At 41.8% G+C, this 19,902-nt stretch overlaps 1 protein-coding gene across 1 annotated transcript in view; it reads right to left on the bottom strand.

Moving 5' to 3' along the window:
* The window catches only part of MTRR (5-methyltetrahydrofolate-homocysteine methyltransferase reductase), a 209,374-nt gene that overhangs the window by 131,759 nt on the left and 57,713 nt on the right, over positions 1-19,902 (bottom strand). The window contains exons 3-4 of the mRNA XM_075212756.1: positions 2,694-2,847; positions 2,155-2,272 (exon numbers count right to left, since the gene is read on the bottom strand). Of these exons, the coding sequence (XP_075068857.1) occupies positions 2,155-2,272; positions 2,694-2,847 (272 nt within the window). The remainder of the gene's footprint in view (positions 1-2,154; positions 2,273-2,693; positions 2,848-19,902) is intronic.

Raw genomic sequence — 19,902 nt, 5'->3', positions numbered from 1 at the left:
CAGAAAGACAGTCAGTAACGTGAGACAACACAGATGGTGAGAGATCAGGAGAGGATAGATAGATTTGTGTATCATCCACAGAGATGATTCTGAAATCCAAAGGAGCTTATTAGTTTTCCGAGAGACGTGGTATAGATAGAGTACAGCAGAGGACCTAGTACTGTGTCTTGTGGTACTCCAACTGATAAAGGAAGCGGAGCAGAAGTGGATCCAGAGACATTAACACTGAAAGTAGCGATTAGAAAGGTAGGGTGAAATCCATGATAGGACAGTGTCTCGAAGACATAGGGATTGTAGTGTTTGTATGAGAAGAGAGTGGTCAACAGTGTCAAATGCAGCAGAGAGATCCAGGAGAATTAGAAGAGAGTAATGGCCTTTACTTTTTACAGTGACAAATCATTGACAATCTTAGTCAACGCAGTGTTGAGAACGAAAGTCAGACTGAAGAGGCTTCAATAGGTTGTTTCCGGAAATGAAGCGTGTGAGGCGAGTGTAGGCAAGTCTGTCTAGAAGCTTAGGGGCATTGGAGTTGAGAGATGGGACAGTAATTTGAGAGAGAGTTTGGGGTAAAAAAAAAAAATGTTTTTTTTTCCAGAATAGACACCTGCGTGCTTGTATAATGACGGTAAGATTCCAGTAGAAAGCAAGATATTACATATTTTAGTTAGTGAAATAAGCACAGGAGACAGAGATCTGCCAATTTTTCAGGGAATAGGATAAAGAGGAGAGTAAAGTAGGAAGATAAGAAGAGAGTAGATACTTAATCTTCATTTGTGAGATCAAATGAAGAGAGGGTGTCAGAGGATGCTGGGAAGGAATTGAGCCGATTGCTTGTTGAGGAAAAGGATACCATTTCTAATTTGATCTTTTCAATCTTGTCCTTGTAGTAGGAAGCAAGATCCTGGGCACTTATAGAAGAAGGAGGGTTTGGGGTGGGAGGATTAAGAAGAGATTTAAATGTGTTAAAAAGGCGTTTGGGGTTAGAACCCTAAGCAGATATAAAAATTTGGAAGTATGTTTGTTTAGCAGTGCCCTGAGCATTTCGATAGGAGTGGTAAATTGCATTATATGTGAGGAAGTCTTTAGAGGTATGATTTACACCAATGACAGTCTGCTATTTTAGAAAGTATTTAAAGAGTTCTTGTTACTTTAGTGTGCCCACGGATGACATCGAAGTCATCGTGTAGTATGGACAGTCGCTGGAGCAACTTGATCAAGGGCTGTTGCTAGGGTTTGGTGAAAATGAGGTGTTGTCATCTCAAGGGAGGAAAATGTAGAACTTGGGGAGAGGAGTTGGAGAGAGGTTGAAATCCTCCAAAAATTGTTGGTGCACTGCAGGGGGGCGATAGATCACAGCAGCATGCATAGATAATGGATTAAATATCAGAATAGAAATGTACTTCAAAAGATGTGAACGTGAGTGACATTTGGTAAAGAAGTAGTCCATCCCCACCTCCTTGTCTGCCTCCAGGTCTGGGAGTGTGGGTGAAATGAAGGCCACCATGTGAAAGGGCTGCAGGTGAGGCAGTGTCTGAATGCATAAGCCATGTTTCTGTTATTGCCAGAATGTTGAGGTTGTTTGAGAGGAAGAGGTAGTATATGGAGGTAAGTTTGTTACAAACCGAGCGAGCATTCCAAAGGGCACATTTAAAGGACTTTGGAAAAGAGGGGAGACAGATGATGCATTTGAGGTTTGCTGTATTGCGATAGTATTCTGATATATGTGTGTGTGAGGAATGTGGGGGACCAGTATTAGGTGATATATCACCAGCTAAAAGAAGCAGAAAGAGAGAAAGATAGGTAAAAGGATTGTAAAATGTGTGGCCTTTTATTTTCTAGTGACCGGTGCTATATAAATAGATGATGATGACCTAAAATTGTCCATCACTATTAAAGTTCACATAACACCATTAATATTTAAATGACCTATGTTGCAATTATACAAATGTGTATTTATTTATGCAAACAAAAATATTAAATGAAGGTCTAGGCAAGCATACAGCTAGCTGTAGCTTGTGTCCACAATCTTAAAGTAAAAAAAAAAAAAAGCTATACCATATGATATACACACAAAAAAAAAATCTTTAAATAAAAGCTACAATACCCAGCTTACATCAGCATTCAATTTGCATTTAAAGAAGAGGATATTCTTACCCTACACAATCATCTGCATATCCAGTATCATAAAAATGTTTTGCACCCAGTTCTTGTAGTCTCTTGTCAACTACTTTCCCACCATTGCAAAAGTAGGTGTATTCAGAATCGCCAAGGGCTGTAAAGTAAAGTCACAATTCATAGCAAGACAATAAAATACTGTATATGTAGGGATGCAGTTTAAACACAGTTGATGGTATGTGAAAAAGATTTTGGTGCACATTTATGAACCATTCTACTACTGAAGAAAATGTGTTGTAACTAACAATTAGATGATTGCTTTCAATTTTGAAGCTGTCAAAAATGTCAAGCCAATTATTCTATTATCGAAACATTCTTTTCTTTTCTTATTTTAATAAACCACTACGTTGTATAATAAGAAAAAAGTAATAACAGAAGTTTTTACTTTATTTCAGAAAAAGTAAACAGCATATTTAAATAAGACAGTATATTTTTAGTTCATAAGGAGGATATTACAGGAACCAGAAGCAAGGTCATCAAGCAAACATTATTATTAATTTACCTGGAATGACACTCACCTAACAATCCATATCGCAGAGGTGCAAAATAATCATCTGCCACCTCTTTTCTTTGAATTTCCTTTATAAATTTTATAGCGTCATCTGGAGGATCACCAGTTCCAGTGGTAGAAATCACAATAACAACAGGATCCTTTTCGTTCTCTAAGTTGAACTAGAAATAGAGAAGGGAGAACATTTTCAATTTTATTTCTCTTTACTCAATGTTATTTCTTGCACGTAGAAAACAAAGTTTAAATGCTTGATTCACAAGTATATGTAACTTTTATCAATCATAAAATGAGTATTTTTTAACTTACAGTCTCCCTATCCATCTGGGGGACACTGCAACATTTGGGGTTGAGGTAAGGATGCAAGACCTGGACACTTAAGGGTTAAACTTTTGAAGAATGTAGCTCTTCCCCTCTACCAACTCTACAACTCCTCAGTTCAAAACTTGCAAAGTCCCAAAAGAAAGGGTAAACACAAGAATACAATCCAGACACAGGGGGGTATTCAATTGTTAGCGAGATGCGTTAAAATTTCGCGCTCGGGAAAAAAAAAACGCGTTCGTTTTTTCCTGTTCGAGCGTGCGTTTAAAAAAAAACCCCCTCAATTCAATTGTTTTTTTGCATTCACCCCCTCGCGCTCTATTATTGGTCCTAGCGAGTTTGAAATGAGGAGTGGTTAAGGCACTCATTTTACTATAAAAAAATAAAAGTAAATTAATGCAATCAAGAATGGCCCCAGCACTGCAAAGGAGATTGGGCCCCTACACTGCAATCAAGAAGGGCCCCAGCACTGCACAAGAGAATGGGCCCCCACACTGCAATGAAGAAGGACCCCAGCACTGCAAGCAACAATGGACCCCCCTGTACAGCAGAATTAAAGATTTTACAAGGAGGTACATTTGTTGAAATTTACAAACATTTGAACACTGGCCAAGCATGGACATTTGTAAGGTACAAATATTTGTGGGACAGTGGGCAAGCCGGACCTTTCTTCGAAGGTAAAAATATTTGTTGGGACTTTGCGTAAATGAGTGTGTGTAAGTAAAGCATCATAAAACTGAACTACAGATCACAGCCAGCCGTGGGTGTAAGAGCATGTTGGCACTTGTGGTTCTACTACAAGTGCAAACATGCCCTGGGTGCTATGGGTACGCTGGTGCTTGTAGTTAGACAAGTAGCAGCATGCCCACACTGTTTAGGACAACATGGCTGGCTGGGATATGTAGTTCCACAAGTAAAAATTATTTTTTTTGTTTTTTTTCATACAAAATCCCCATTTATTACCCTACTACCCACAGCCCAGGGGTAGTAGGAAGAGCCCTAGTGCTATCGGCACTGGCCTGGGTGTCCCTAGGGGGGTGGCCCGCTTACATTTTTTAGTGGACCACAATTCCTAGGGAATCCAGGCCAGCGCTGAACAGTCTGTGGGTGTTTAGTCATTATGGGCGTGGGACCCAAACTGCGTCCCGTCCCCCCCCCGTTATAGTCATACTTGCCAACATTTTCTAATTTACGTCCGGGAGATGCAAGGGGGAGGTGGGCGTGTAGGGGGCGGGGCTTCGAAAATCGCATCATTTTAGCCCCGTGACGACGCAAATCACGTCATTTTACTGCGGGGGCGGGGCCAAACGCCGCGATTCCCGGTGAATCGCGGCGTTTAAACCGAATTCTGCCCACTTCACTAGGAAGTGGACAGATCAGGGAGATTGCCATACTCTCCCGGGAGTCCGGGAGACTCTCGCGAAATGCGGGAGTCTCCCGGACATTCCGGGAGAGTTGGCAAGTATGGTTATAGTGCCTATCACCCCGGCTGGTTTGTCTAGTGCTGGTTCAATTAAATTAGGGGGAACCCTACGTCAAATTTATCACACATCAATAGCCTGCCAGCACTAGGGCAAAGACTTAATAGAGTGGGGAGCAAACGATTTTGCTTTTAAGAAATAAATAAAAAAACATGATACTTTTTGGCACAACCACCCCCCCCCCCCTTAAAAACAAAAGAATAATATAAAAAAGTTTAAATACATGCACCACTATGGTTTTTTCTAAAGGGGGAAATTTCCAAAAATTATTATACACTTTTTTTAGTAATTTTCTTTTTTTAGGTTACTTTTATGAACTTTTACACCTATTTTCTCAGTTTAATGTATATTTTTCTTAATTTAATAAAAAAAAAATTTCTTTGAGCAGACCAAGGAGGTGCGAGATAAAACAGCATATTTGCCTTTTTCACACTCGGCGTTAAAAAACAATTGAATAGCTTTTTCCGCTAAGGGTTCGCAGCCAGCCTATACTTTAACATTGACAAACGCTTGGAGCGCGATAACACCGTTTCGGTAAAAAAAAAAAAAAAAATTAGAATTGCGTGAGAAGTTTTCGCGCTCGAAAATAAGGTAAACTAGCAAAAAAATTACTTTGCACGCTCGAACTTCCAAACTCGCTAACAATTGAATACCCCCCACATAGTCCAAACAGAACTGAACACAATGTAAAGGGTGAGAGTGCAGCATCTCCCCATATGGATTCAGAAAAATGGATTTAACAGTAAGTACAAAAATCCTCTTTTCTCCTACATTCTATCTGGGGGATAATGCCACTAGGGGAAGGTATACTCATACAAACTGTGCGCAAAGAACAAATGTCCAAAGCTAGTCTCTTTGGAGAGAGGGCCAGGTGGCTGCCCAGTAAAGCTGCTCTGCCACGGACCCATGTCCATCCTGCAAAGAAGCACACCCAGAACTAGTGGAGTGTGCATAAATAAGAATAATGAACAGAAGCCCTGATATACCTGGCTAAAGACTGTTCCAAAGCTGGCCAAACTCCACCTCTGTGTGTTGAAAGAACCAGAAAAGAGCCCTGTCCAATAAAATTTTTCACACTTTGGCTACATGTAGAAAAGCGATCTGTGTCAATTCATTGGAAGATCCTCTCCTTTTATTTCAGAAAAGGAATAATGGCCACCTGATTCAGATGAAATCAGCCATAACTTCAGGTTGTAATGAAGCATACACAATAGCACCTTATATTTGTGAAGGAAAAAAAAAAAAAATGATGTGTGTAGGATAGGGATTCGAAACACTGAACCAACCCTTCTAGCTGAAAATATGGCAAGATTGAGTTATTCCATACTTGCCAACTCTCCCGGAAAGTCCGGGAGACTCCCGAAATTCAACACGTCATTTTGGCCCCGCCCCCGCAATGTAAATTACGGTTTCGCCCCCTCCCGTCCTCCGGTCACACCACCTTTCCCGGAAACTTGTTGGCAAGTATGAATTATTCCCATGTCAAAAATCTCAGATCAACAGTGTCCAAGGGCTCAGACAGAGAAAGCTAAAGAGCTGAACAAACAAGATAAAGTCCCACGTAAATGTTGGAGGAACCTAAAGAGGTGGAATATAAAAAATCCCTGTAAAAAATATATCTCCACAAAGAAGGGATAACTTCTTACAAAAGTAAATAGATGAGGCCAAGAACTATACTCCAAGAAATCGAAGAGGTATATTTACTAAGAAGTGGTTTCTCTGCACTTTGTCGTCATTTTCTTAAAATGGCAGTTTTATTAAAGACAAAACCTGATGGCGCCTGAGCCTCCTGGTGTTTCAAACTGGATTGCTTTGGTGAATGACGGTTGGAAATACGAAAGATTCATGTATGAAAGTAGAGGCTCTATGCAAATATCATAAGATTTGGCATCCCTGGTAGAAATCACAATTTGTTAACCATCCTCATCAAGACTTATGTGGGGAGGGTAAAATGGGAGCTAGTTATGATGACCCCTTCAATGATTCCTCACACTATTCTTGTTGGGTATGCCAGCGCTATGCAGCAATATAATGCGGATATGCAGCCTTTCTGTGATGTCACTTTGCTAAATTGCTATCAAGTTACAAATCTGATAGAGATATATATATATATATATATATATATATATATATATATATATATATATATATATATATATATAATTTTACCATTCCAAAGCAGGTGACTTTTGCTTGCTTATAGATTTTTTTGTCCTGTTGCATAAGAAAGTTCTCACGGGCTGATTGTGTCTTAGATAAGCTAGGTTTAGTTAGTTAAAATCAAAATGTACGTATGTGTTTCTAAATTCAATAATAATACTTAATCGGAAAGACAAAATCTGATGTGCTTTGTCTTATTTTTTTTAAATTAAGTAAAATTTTATTGCATTTTTTACTTTTAACAACAAAAAGAACCCAAAACATTAAGCTGGTACAACAAACTAAAACCCACACAGGGGCACAGGCAGTGTCAAATATTCATGAATTTGTCTTTAAAGGCGGCTGGGTGTCTGCTCTGAACGCTGCATTAGGAAAGCTCCACCTCCCTCAATCCTTCTGTAATATATGGGGATGTTCTCCACCTGTACCATATCCTTTCATATTTATCCACTAGATTCCTACTGGTGTACATGAACCTCTCATGGCCTACTGTGTCATTAACAAGATCAATCCAACTCCTCACTGTCGGGCCTTCCGGTGCCATCCACTTCCTAGCGGTGACCACTTTCGCCAGCATAAGTATCGTGTTAATGAGTAATTTAATTAGCTGATGATTGTTTTTGTCCAAACCCAAACCAAATATACACAGTTTTGGCGTCATGGCTGATACTCCCACCTCCAACCTGTTATACAAACCCCCCCTCTCCCCAAAATTATGAGACCAACGGGCACTCCCAGAGCATATGCCAAAAATTCCCTCTCTCCCACACTTAGAACACAGAACCACCTGACCCCCGCTAAATTTAGAGAGAGCCGAAGAGGGGTAAAATACGCTCTATGCAACAGGAAAACCTGGACCTGGCGAAACTTAACCGATGCAGTGACTTGTTTTGGACTACACAACATAATATCCCATGCCTTATCACTAATTTGCCCAAGATCCCCCTCCCATTGGCACCGCAATTCCGGCAATCCTCCCACACCAGATCCTTCCAACAGCAATGAATACAGAGACGAAATTTGCCGCCTTGCGTCCAACCTTGACAGCTGCACCCTTAATAGATCTAAATTAAAACTTGGGGCAGATCCCCTGAACTGCGAGGCCAAAGCATGTCTCAACTGTAAGTACCTATAAAAGTAACCCCTAGGTAGCTCATGTAACCCCCGTAATTGCTCAAACGAGTGCAGTATCCCATTATCATACAGTTGTCTAATATGTACTATATTGTAAATACACCAAGCTCCAGCTCCCTCCATCCTGACCAGCTCACCAAAATCCAGATTATCCCAGAGTGGAGTACATGGATCCCGGTCCAATTCACCCCCAATTCGAGATGAAAATTGCCACACCTTCATGGCTTGTATCAATAAAGAAGGATCACCACCCCCTCCGACTTCCTACCAGCTAAGAGAAACTGCGCCTGTGTATGTTTAGAGCCTGTCCCAGAGACTAGAAAATCATGCAGATCCACACCCATCCGCGACCAGAACCATACAATATGTGCCAGCTTAGAAGCAAAATAATAGAGCCACAGATTCATCGGAGCCAGACCCCCCCGACCCTCGGAAACAATACAGAGTCGTAAGCTTGACCCTTGCTCTCTTGCCCGCCCACACCAAAGAGGCCATGAGACGCTCAATACAACGGAATATACTATGAAGGATATAAACCGGCGACTGCTGCAAGATATACAAAAATTTTCTCTGAATTATCATTTTAACCAGATTGATTCTACCTGTGACCGTTGCACATGGCAGCTGCTTCCACACCCCAACCCGGCTCTTAAGATAATCAATCTGAGGCTAGACATTACGTTGGATATACTGACCCATATCACCAGAAATCCAGATACCAAGATACTTAAATACCGGAGTCCATTTGAGAGGAGTCTGCAAGACTTGACCTATAGGGCAAGTACCCTTAAATCGGAGTCACACTAGATTTGTCCCAGTTGGTCAAAAGCCCAGAGTACCTACCGAAAACCGAGACCACGCGGAGTAGCACAGGTAATGACTTATTAGGATGACAGAAAAAGCAGCATATCATCTGCGTAAAGGGCAATCGTGTCCGTCCTGCAGCCCATCTTCAACCCAGTAATATCCAACTGCATCCTAACAAGACATGCCAGTGGCTCTATGGCCAAGGCAAATAGGGTGGGAGACAGAGGGCAACCCTGTCTTGTACCTCTAGCCATAACAAACGGACGAGACACAAAGCCATTTACACAGACTCTAGCTGTAGGACAAGAATACAGTAACCGTACCCATTGAACAAAAACCGGCCCAAACATAAATTTCAATAGCACCGCCCACAGGTACCTCCACTCCACAGAGTCAAAGGCCCTAGTCCCATATAACGACACCACCACCGCCTCCTCCTCTGCAGGGTGGGGCAACTGCAGATGACAAAAAAGCCTATGCAAATTTATAGCTGTAGATTTTCCCGGCATGAAACCAGTTTGGTCAGAGTGCACTCACCCGACTCAAATGAGACGCTAAAATTTTTGCCAATATTTTTTTTTTTTTTTTTTACAAACAGTTTTTATTGAGGTATACAATATCACACATACAATTGAATGCATTATGAAATAAATACATATTTTCACATTTTTCAAACAATTCAATAAGTCATTAACATCCCCTATATCCTCTTCTCAAATAATCCATCTTGTCTAGGACTTAACCATTAGAAGGTGGAGATAAGTCAATCGGAGGGTCCGCTGAGACCATTCTTAACCCGTACCACTCAGTATTGTGGAAGCTATTCCAAAGTTGTGTACGTATGATACGGGGTAAGAGAGTTATAAAGCTCTCCCATGCGTCAAAGAACTGCTTTACTCTAACCTATTTCTGCAAAGACGTCTCTATCCAATCCATTCGGAATATGTGATAGAGCTTTTCTTTAAAAAGGGAAAACATAGGAGGGGAATCCTGGGCCCAGACCTGGAGTATGCTCTTCCTGGCCGCAGCCGAGACTGCTAATAGTAGTTTCTTGCATCCTTTACTAACTTTGCAAGTATTTGGAAGTATTCCGAATATCGCCCACTCCGGAGATAGAGGCGCATAATTTACCAGGTGTGTATTAGAGAATCTCCAAATCTGGGTCCAGAATCGTTTAATTGGGGGACACTCTCAAAAACAGTGTCAAATCCGCTCTCGGAGACCCACATTTCGGGCAACAGTGTGATTCTGATAGACCTATCTGAAATCGACGAGATGGAGACAGCTATGCCCTATGATAGATATTTAGGAACATTTCTGTGTAGGTCATGGCCGGTAATATTTTAATGGAATTGGTCAGTGCCTTTAAAAGAACCTCTGGTGTCAGGTGAGGGAATTGTTCCTGCCACAATGAAAGGCCAGTTTTAGAATGGTTATAGTCAAATTGGGTACGTAATAGGGAATAATGCTGTGAGATGGCTTGACGGGTCAGGGGAGGTCTCGAAAGCATAGCCTCCAAGGGATTATCCCAATCCTCCGAGGAGATTTTACTCCGTACTGTATTAATGTAATGTTGGCATTGAAATATTGCTAGATGATGAGGGGCTAGTTGTGGATAAGTAGAGCTTATTTGAGTATAAGTCATAGGTTTTCGCGTATTTGCATCAATTAGTGATCTTATCTTAGTAATTCCTAATTTTGCCCAGTTAGTAAATGGGAAGGAGGCTGATCCGTCCTGAAAGTTAGGGTTGTTTAATAATGGGAGGTTCATTGAAATATAAGGGCTTAAATGGTATATGTGGCAAAGCCTATGCCAAAGTTTACGCACAGTATACAAGATTGGATTATTTATAGTCTGAATTGGAAGTTCTTTTTCATGTAGATGAATAAAGGCTAATAAGCTAAGGTTAGGAATGAAATTCTGATCTAATGTAGTATTAGTATAAGTATCCGTGTTATGCAACCAGTCTTTAAGGTGTCGCAATTGGGCCGCTTGGTTATATTTGGTAAATTCAGCCCTCCTCTATTTATTGACTGTTGTAATTTGATCAACCCAATACGCAGTTTTTTGGAATTCCAGATAAAACGTCTAAAGCCTGCATCCAGTTTCATTGCATCTGATCTGGTCAATAATAAGGGTAAAACTTGTAATAGATACAATAGTTTAGGATATATGATCATTTTAATTATGTTTATTCTACCTCCACAGGAGAGGCAGAGAGGTTTCCAAACTTTCATCACATGTTCCACTACATTTATCACCCTAGAGTTATTAAGGTTATATAGAGAGTGAATATCTTTTGGCAGCTGGATGCCCAGGTATGGCACGGCCGACTTTGCCCATGTAATGGGAATATCCCGTGCCCATGTTGGGACTATGACACCCTTTCCCATATACACAGCAGTAGATTTTTCAAAATTAACAGAGAACCCGGAGACAGAACCAAACTCCACTATTCGGTCCATTAGGGATCTAAGTGAGACTTTAGGATTAGATATGTAGATCATTACATCATCAGCAAAAGCTGTAATTTTGATTTCCTGATCTCCAATCCTTATTCCCTTCCAGTTGCGTCCAGTTTTGCAAGACTCTGAGCATAGGGTCCAATACCAAATTAAAGAGTAATGGAGAGAGTGGACATCCCTGGCGAGTGCCTCTATACATTTCCAGTGGGGAACCCGTGATACCATTGACCAATAGAGATGTTTTAGTGGAGGTGTAGAGAAAGGCTACAAGTGCTCTAAAATCAGTGTCAAAGCGCCTGCATGAGAGAATTTCGTTTAGAAAAGGCCATGCAACAGAATCTAAAGCCTTTTGAGCATCTAAACTAAGGATCATGTTTGAGGTGGAACTTACACTTGAGGCCACAATCGCTGATATGGCTGTCCTAATACCTTTGACCGAGTGGCGTCCTGCTACAAATCCCAGCTGATGGGATGTTAACAACCCAGGAAGGATACCTTGTAAACGGTCCGCCATGATCTTTGCTAAAAGTTTGTAATCTGTGTTTAAAAGAGTAATAGGGCGATAAGATCCTTCAATCATAGGGTCCTTACCTGGTTTAGGGATAAGGACTGTATGGGCTACATTAAACGATGGGTATACAGGACGTTCCCTATGTATCATTGAAAACAAATCTGCTAAAACATGAGCCAGATCTCCTTCAAGGATCTTCTAATACTCTGCCGTAAAGCCATCTGGGCCTGGTGTTTTATTAAGTTTCAAATGCTTGATTGCAATCTCTACATCTCGGGAAGTGATATCTTTTGCCATAACTTCTCTCTGTTCTGGCGTTAATGAAGGCAATTCGGCCTCAGTCAAAAGTTTGGACATTAGCTGGGGATTTGGTGTAGAGCCCTTGTATAAGGCCGAGTAGTAAGCCTGGAAGGTTTCTAATATCTCTTCCGATTTGGTAAGAATCTTAGAAGAATTATGGGCTTTAAGAGCAATTATGTGACTTTTACGTTTGAGGTTTGGTTATATTTGCAAGTAATTTGCCAGCTTTATTTCCCCATCTGAAAAATTTATTTTTTGAAAAATCAATTTGTTGTTTTGCTTGGGAAGTCAAGAAACTCTCTAAGAGTTGTCTCGCCTCACGATAAGTAGACCATGACATATCCGACTGGTCAGAAGCTAACCTGGCATATGCCTTAGCCGATAATTTGCTCAAATTATCATAAATTTCCTTAGCCTTCTTACGGCGCCTAGATACATACGCAATTATTTGTCCCCTCATAACTGCCTTTGAAGCGTCCCAGAATAGGATTTTGTCATCCCGTTGGTCAATGTTATCATCTAGATATTCAGCCCATCTGTGTCTTAAAAATTGTTGAAAATGATCTGAATTGTATAGGTAAGTAGGAAATCTCCAGTGCCTAGACCTCCGTCTTGAGTTCAGATTTTGGATCGCAAGAGAAATCATTGCATGGTCCGAGATAACTATATCAGCAATGTCTGCCCTACGAACCCACGGCATTAGGGTGTCCGTGACTAATGAATAGTCTATCCTCGAAAAAGATCTATGTACATTAGAATAGAACGAATAGGATCTGTCTGTTGGGTTTAAGAGGCGCCACAGATCAACCATGCCACACCTGGACATCAGGCCAAAAAAAGCATTCCGAGGCCCTTGGGTTAGTTGTAGAAGATGCGTTTGACCTATCATATTTTGAATCAATAACGGAATTGAAGTCACCTGCTATCACAAGGTTAGGGGTGTCACGTTGTAGGACAAGTTGAATTAGAGACTGGTAGAAATCACGTTGTGATCCATTGGGGGCATAAATATTCAAGAAGGTATTTTTTCATCATTAATTTGTAACGAAATTAGTAGATATCGGCCCTCAGGGTCTATGACTGTATCTAAAACTGTATACTGGAGGTGTCTAGCTATTATTATGGCTACGCCTCTGGTTTTTGTTTTATATGAGGCCGAAATACAATCCTAAACCCAGCCTCCCCGCAAGATAAAACCATCATCCTTTCTCCAATGTGTTTCTTGTAGAAATGCTATATCTATATGGGCTCTTTTGAGGTGGGTAAGGACTTTTTTACGTTTAATAGAATTAAGCCCACCCACATTTCAAGATGACAAATTAAGGGTCTGTAGAGTATTAGGTTTCTGGGAATCCAGCTACGTAGGTTGCATTCCTAACCAATACCCACAATGGGGCAATTAGTCAAACCAAAGGTGTGTAGGGAGAGGTTGCAAAAAACCCCACCAAAACCATCAATAAGTAAACTTGATCCAAACCATGGGATTCACCACCCCACATTTCTAAAATGAGACATTGTTTTCATATTTCACAAAAAAGGTTAAATATTCAAAGTATATAATGCATTACATTTTCTATACCTCAAACTTTTTCTTAACATTTTCCTAACCAAATTTTGCGTGTGATCCCTGGGAGTATTACCAGAGATCACAGAACCTTCAACAATGAACATTTGTAACATAACTAAATACATACGCACATACATGTGTATACATATAGAGAGAGTTCACATTATCAACATAATCAGGTATCACATAGTCACTATGTGTTTTATCAACCTTCTAACGCCATGTTATCTAGGTCTACAATGCTATATCATTCAAGTCAGTGCATCAGAAGGGGAGCGAGCTCCAGCTGGTAACCTTGAATGCGGAGTAGGCACTTGAAAATGACTCTTTGCCATCTCCGGATTTTCAAAAATTAGTGTACGGCCATTCTCCACTACTCTGAGCTTAGCTGGGTACAGAAGAGCGAAACTTTTGTTATTACCAGCCAAGAACTTGCAAACTGGTGCAAACTCTTTTCTCTTCTGTGACAACATAGCTGAATAGTCTTGAAATATCAGTATTCTATTACCCTCAATCTCTAATTGTTTCTTCCTCCTGAATGCTATCAATATTTTCTCCTTATCTTTGCAGTCTAAGAACCTAGCCAAAACAGGTCGAGGTCTAGTAGAGTTACCCTCTCTAATTGAGCCCAGATGGTGGGCTCTTTCCATTTGTAAATTATCTATTTCGTCATGTAAATTGAGAGCAACCACTAGGTCTTGGCTAAGGTAAGAGGATAAGTCAGGCCCTTTCACCGATTCTGGAATACCTATAAACCTTAGGTTATTTCTTCGACTGCGGTTTTCTAGATCATCAATTTTTTCTTGCATTTGTGACCACCTGCGCGAATCTTGTTCAGATCCGTTTTGCAAGGCTAGAACATTATCCTCCACATCGCTGGTACGTTGTTCCAGCGTGTTAATTCTAGCCGTGTTTTCTGCTATTTTGGCAACAGCCGCATCAAAGGTATCCTGAATAGCTCCGAATTTTTTGTCTATAATAGGAAGGAGAATGTCTAGAATAGTCTGAGCCGTGTCTGTACTTGTAGTATCAATGCATTTAGTAAAGAGGAGTTTGGTTCCCTTCTTCCACGTCCCCCGTTGAGAGGGGCGAGGAAGGAGAGGAAGCATCTTTGCTCGCTCCAGGCTTGTTTTTGCCTGTTTTACTCTGATCCAGCTTGCTGTTTCCGCGTTTGGATGAATTTTTGTTACAATATTTTTCCATTTCTAAGCAGACCAAGTACAATTATAAGGCACTAATCTAAGATTCTGACAAGGATTATTGTATTAGGAATTCAACAATATGTGACTAAGGTTATGTTGTAAACTCTCTCTTCTTACATTAAGCTAATCACATATTAGTAGATGAAAGAAAATTAAAATAAAAGAGGTATTAAAGAACAAAAGCATCAAAATTACTTTTTGATCCTGTAGTGTCAATACTATACCACAGTGTAAGGATATTTATATGAACTATTGATTTAGACGTTCACATCAATATTTCAACACTAATAAGCAATATTTAGTAGTAAGCAACTCAACACATGTAATTATACATATCTAATTTCAGGAATGTTGCAATGGTTATCTGCGTTCTATAGGTCCGCTTGCGTGACCGAACTCCGTGGAGAGAATGAAGAGATATGTTAAAACGCGGTCAACTAGGTGTACCGCCCACCGGAGGTTCCTGTTGTTAGATATTTAATCAGTCATTTAGGCAGGGCGAGTTTCGAAGCTTTTAGTTGTTATCAGCCATGGAGAGATGATGAGAGGCACAAAGAACCACTCTGTTATATATCATTTATTCAGTGGTAGTGACGTAGCTTGTACGGAGTCAGATTTGTTGTGAAATCAAAGATGATCTTTAAAGCAGTACTATAGATGACCACTAGGTGGCAGAAATCGTTGGTTGTAGACTGCTACAGACAGTAAGTAGCTGTATTGTATATCTTTCATGTAGAGAGGTATGACAGATCTGCTGCGTTTATTGGGTTAGGATTGAAGTGTTGTCATGCATCCATAACATGTGGCCCCTTTGTTAAGTGACTGGAACTGCAATGTTATCACAAGCAGGTAATCGATTGGTATTTCCACAACTATTCTGCATTGCTGTAAGGTAGAATCTTCGTTACAAAGCAGCTGAACGCATGGGAATTATCAGTATCCACAGTGTGTATCATCTACACTGAATCAGCGTTGGTGCATCATCCCCAAAGCTATTGGGTAAAACATTTAGCAGTGTGCATGTTCACTGTCTCTGTTTGTTATGCAACAATAATGTGTGGGGGCTGTTCAGGTGCATACCTATTTTTTTTTTTCCCTCCACAACGTCCCAGGATGGCTCCCAGCAGGCACCACGGGGTCTGATTCACCGGAAGAGAAGGCAGTGATGGCGTACTGCCACTTCCGGTTTCACTCCACCAGCACCACGAGTTACAAGGAAGGCTTTCAGGCGGGGATCTCTGCGTCTGTGCACCTTACATGAGGGACCAGGCTCTCTCCTCTGAGATTTCCCCTCCACCGTCAGTCTGTCTCAGCCGTGACTCCTCTCCGGGTAGTCCCCTCTGTCCCGTCTCAGTCTCAGTCGCTGGAGCGCTTGACAGGTGGGCGCTTTTCCCCACACAGGACTCAGGGCTGATTTGTGTGATTGGGGCAACCACAATCCGCCGCTAAAATGTATTTTTGGCTCTTTCTGTGCGGAGCTCTGTTTAGATGTGACTGTCCCGCTTGGCTTTCAAGCCACGCCCCCCCTGTAAAATTTTTGCCAATATTTTAATATCCGTTGTCAATAGCAATATAGGTCTGTATGATTCCGGGAACAAGGGATCCTTTCCCGCTTTGGGAATAAAAACTATAAGAGCTTCAGACATAGACGGAGACACCGACCCCAGATCTCTAAAGCTTGTAAACATTTCTTGCAAATGAGGCACAAAAAACCCCATATGCTTCTTATACAGCTCTATAGGAATTCCGTCTATGCCCGGGGCCCTACCATTAGGAAACGAGGATATTGCAGCTGCAATCTCCTCATCAGTGATTGACAAATCCAGACTTTCCCTGCTATCTGCACTTAGTTTGGGTAAGGAAGCAGCCGCCAAACACATGTCTAAATCAGAATCAGAGTATTCAGCCCTAGACGCATATGCATCTTTAAAATACACATAAAAAACATCACTAATCTCTTCAGTTACAGTATGCACAACACCCAGGGTATCCGTAATTCCCGCCACAACAGTCGCCGCCCTCTCAGTTCTAGCCAAATATGCCAGAAACCTGCCACACTTATCCGCTTCAAAGTACGGAGTATGCTTAGCAAATAACAACTTACGTCTTGATTTGTCTAACAAGCAGTCTGACCATTCTCGCTGTACCGCCAACCAAGCCAGCCTGTCAGAAGCCATATGAGGAGAGATACACCTCCTCCAACTGCAAAACCTCCTTTTCTAATCTATCAGCTCTCAGCCTAGACTCTTTTTTGAAACAGTTAATACTTCTAATTAGGGAACCTCTTAAAAAAGCCTTAAATGAGTCCCAGACAAGAGGTGGAGCCGCTGTATCCACATTAGTAGCAAAATACCCTTCCCATTGAGATTCTGATGTATTTCCATCCTTCAATAATGTCAACCAGAAGGGGTCTCCAAAATACTTGACCTGGAGAGGCATTAAGCTTTACAGTCAGTACCAACGGGGAGTGATCTGAAATCCTCCTTGGTAGATATGCAACATCCGAGACAGCCGGCAGCAACCCCTTTGATATAAGTCCTAAATCAATTCGGGAAAAGGCATTATACGAAGTAGAATAGCATGAAAAACAAACCTCTGCAGGATGTCTCAGACGCCACACGTCCACCAAGCCCATCTCTTCCACCAGATCAGCAAATTTTGATTTCTAGCATGTGTGGTATCCCCCACCTCCCTCCACCTATCAACATTAGGGTCAAACACATTATTGAAGTCCCCACAACAGATCACAGGAGTGTCAGGAGATAGAGAGATAAAATCACTGCATTTCTTTAAAACATCTCCACTATAAAGGGGCGGGACATAAACTGACTGTAGGTTTATACGTTTAGAATCAAAGATACCACTTACAAAATGTATCTACCTAATGGATCGGATTCCACCTATTCCAAAACAAAATTTACTTTTTTACGTATAAGAAGAGATACACCTCTAGAGTGACCCATATTAGTAGCATGACAGGCCCATCCAACCCACGGTTTCTTAAGGGCCAACAATTTACCTCCCACTAGATGGGTCTCAGTGAGGCATATAACATCCGCCTCATACTTTTTTAATTGAGATATGACCAAGGACCGTTTAATTTTATCATTTAGGCCACGAACATTCCAGGTCAGGAATCTAATAAATCCCCTGTTCATCTTCCCATTTGCCATAACACCAGGGAATAAACAAGACATTTCCGCATAGAAATCAAACCCCTCCACCTCAAGCAGACACCCAGCCAGCAATCAGACACATTAACATATACCAAAACAGCTAACCTCATCATCTGAAAGTACTTGTATAGAGAAAAAATATCACATTTGACACTGCATTGAACTCTAACAAACCTACCCCTCCCTACCCTATCCAAACAACCCCCCTCCCCGTACATCCACCCCCAACTTAGACATACCTGGTTCCCATTACCCCTACCCCGCATCTCCTCAAACAACGCACACAGCTATCTCCATGCACTTATGGAAACACTGGCAAACATTGAAAAAAGGAGAGGGAGATCGCTCCCCTTTAAGCAAGGGGTGCCCCCCAGCCCATAACTTAACCCTACTACTCCTCCAGCACCCCACACCCACCCGATCCACTAGCACCAAATATAAGATCCAACATTTTTTCAAAAATATCACCTTATAATTGACAACTTAGTAAACATCCAGTAACTTCTATATTAATCAAAGCATTTCAGTATGTATAAACATAAATCAAAGTGATATACATCCACGGAGCTTATCTCTCAAAAATTATAACTATTAAGGCATACAATTTTTAATAGCATCATTTCAGTCCAGGAGGTCAATACGTCACCAAAAGCATCTTCAATCCGGACGAAGACCTCTAGGAGCTCTCCTATCCAACCAGTGAGTCGCCTCCGATGGCGATCCAAAGAAAAGGGTAGTTCCATCTGCAACCACACGCAATCTGGCCGGGAAAAGCAGAACATATGGCAATTGCATCTCATGAAGGCGACGTTTCACCTGTATAAACTGAGCTCTGCTCTTTTGTATATCCACAGAGAAGTCAGTAAATACAGCCACTCTTTGGTTTTGATACATTAAGGGGCCCTTGGTCCGAGCCAGGTGCAGAATAGTATCCCGATCCTTATAGTGTAGCTCTTTAGCAATGAATGTTCATGGCTGCGCACCAGGAGGCTGCATCTGAGTCGGAATCCGATGCGCCCTCTCCACCGCAAACTGGGCCGTGAACTCCCCTCTGCCGAATGTCTGGATCATCCAATTCTCCAATAATGTCTCTGGAGCTTCACCCTCTGCTTTTTCAGGGAGACCCACCAGCCTAACATTGCTGCGTCTGAGGCGGCCCTCCATGTCTGACATTTTTTGTTTAACTGAAACCATCTGAGCCTCCAAACCAGCAACTTTCTGTGGCAAAGGAACTGTAGTATCCTCTAGTATGAAGATGAGGGCCTCCGTCTCCGACACACGCTCACGAATCTTCTAAAAATCCTGCCGCATCAACGATAGGTCAAGCTGCACCTCTCCAATTTTATGCATTACCTTCTTTTCAGAGGCAGCGATAGCTTTCAGGACTTCCTGAAGAGTAGAATCAGCAGGTGAATCTGTATCTTTGGAAGACTGAGGTACCTGCAGTTCAGACGCAGGAGCTCCTCCCGAGGCTGCGGCAGGATTAGAACGGGCATATTTCTCCAATCTACCCGTGGCAGTGGTGTTCGCAGAATGCTTGCCCATACTGGCCCCTTCTATTCACAGGAGCTGACAGATGCACCCCTAGATTTTGTATATGTAGCTTAAGTACAAAAGGGGGCCACAGCAGAGCGTCCAGCAGCAACTAGTATTATAACCAGAATTTGACCAGTGAAGAACAAATTAATGCACACAGTCCAGCCAAAGTCCGCACACAAAGAGATGACAGGGAGAAAAGGGCCTCCAGGCAGCAACAACAGCAGCACAGAATATATTCCCCTTACTGCTCCAGGAACAGGATTTTTTACTGATGAGGATAGGGATTAATATTATGTCAGCTGCCCTTCCAGTGCTGTGAGACTGTATGCCAGGCTATATTCCACAGACACTTATCCCCAAGATGGCGCCGCGTCCCACTCCCCGGCGGGAACACCACACTACACCAGCAGCAGCAGTCAGACACCTTCTCTTCACCCCCGAGCAGCCTCCTCACCAGCCACATAGACACCCGATCAGCGCGGACCACAAGACCCAGGCACCACCGGAGAGATAGAGCCCCGTCCTCCTTCCCGCGTGAACTTTGCTCCAGCACAG

This window comes from Mixophyes fleayi, chromosome 5 (assembly GCF_038048845.1).
Source record: "Mixophyes fleayi isolate aMixFle1 chromosome 5, aMixFle1.hap1, whole genome shotgun sequence".
Classification (NCBI taxonomy): domain Eukaryota; kingdom Metazoa; phylum Chordata; class Amphibia; order Anura; family Limnodynastidae; genus Mixophyes; species Mixophyes fleayi.
This window is presented reverse-complemented; position numbering and strand designations above follow the sequence as displayed.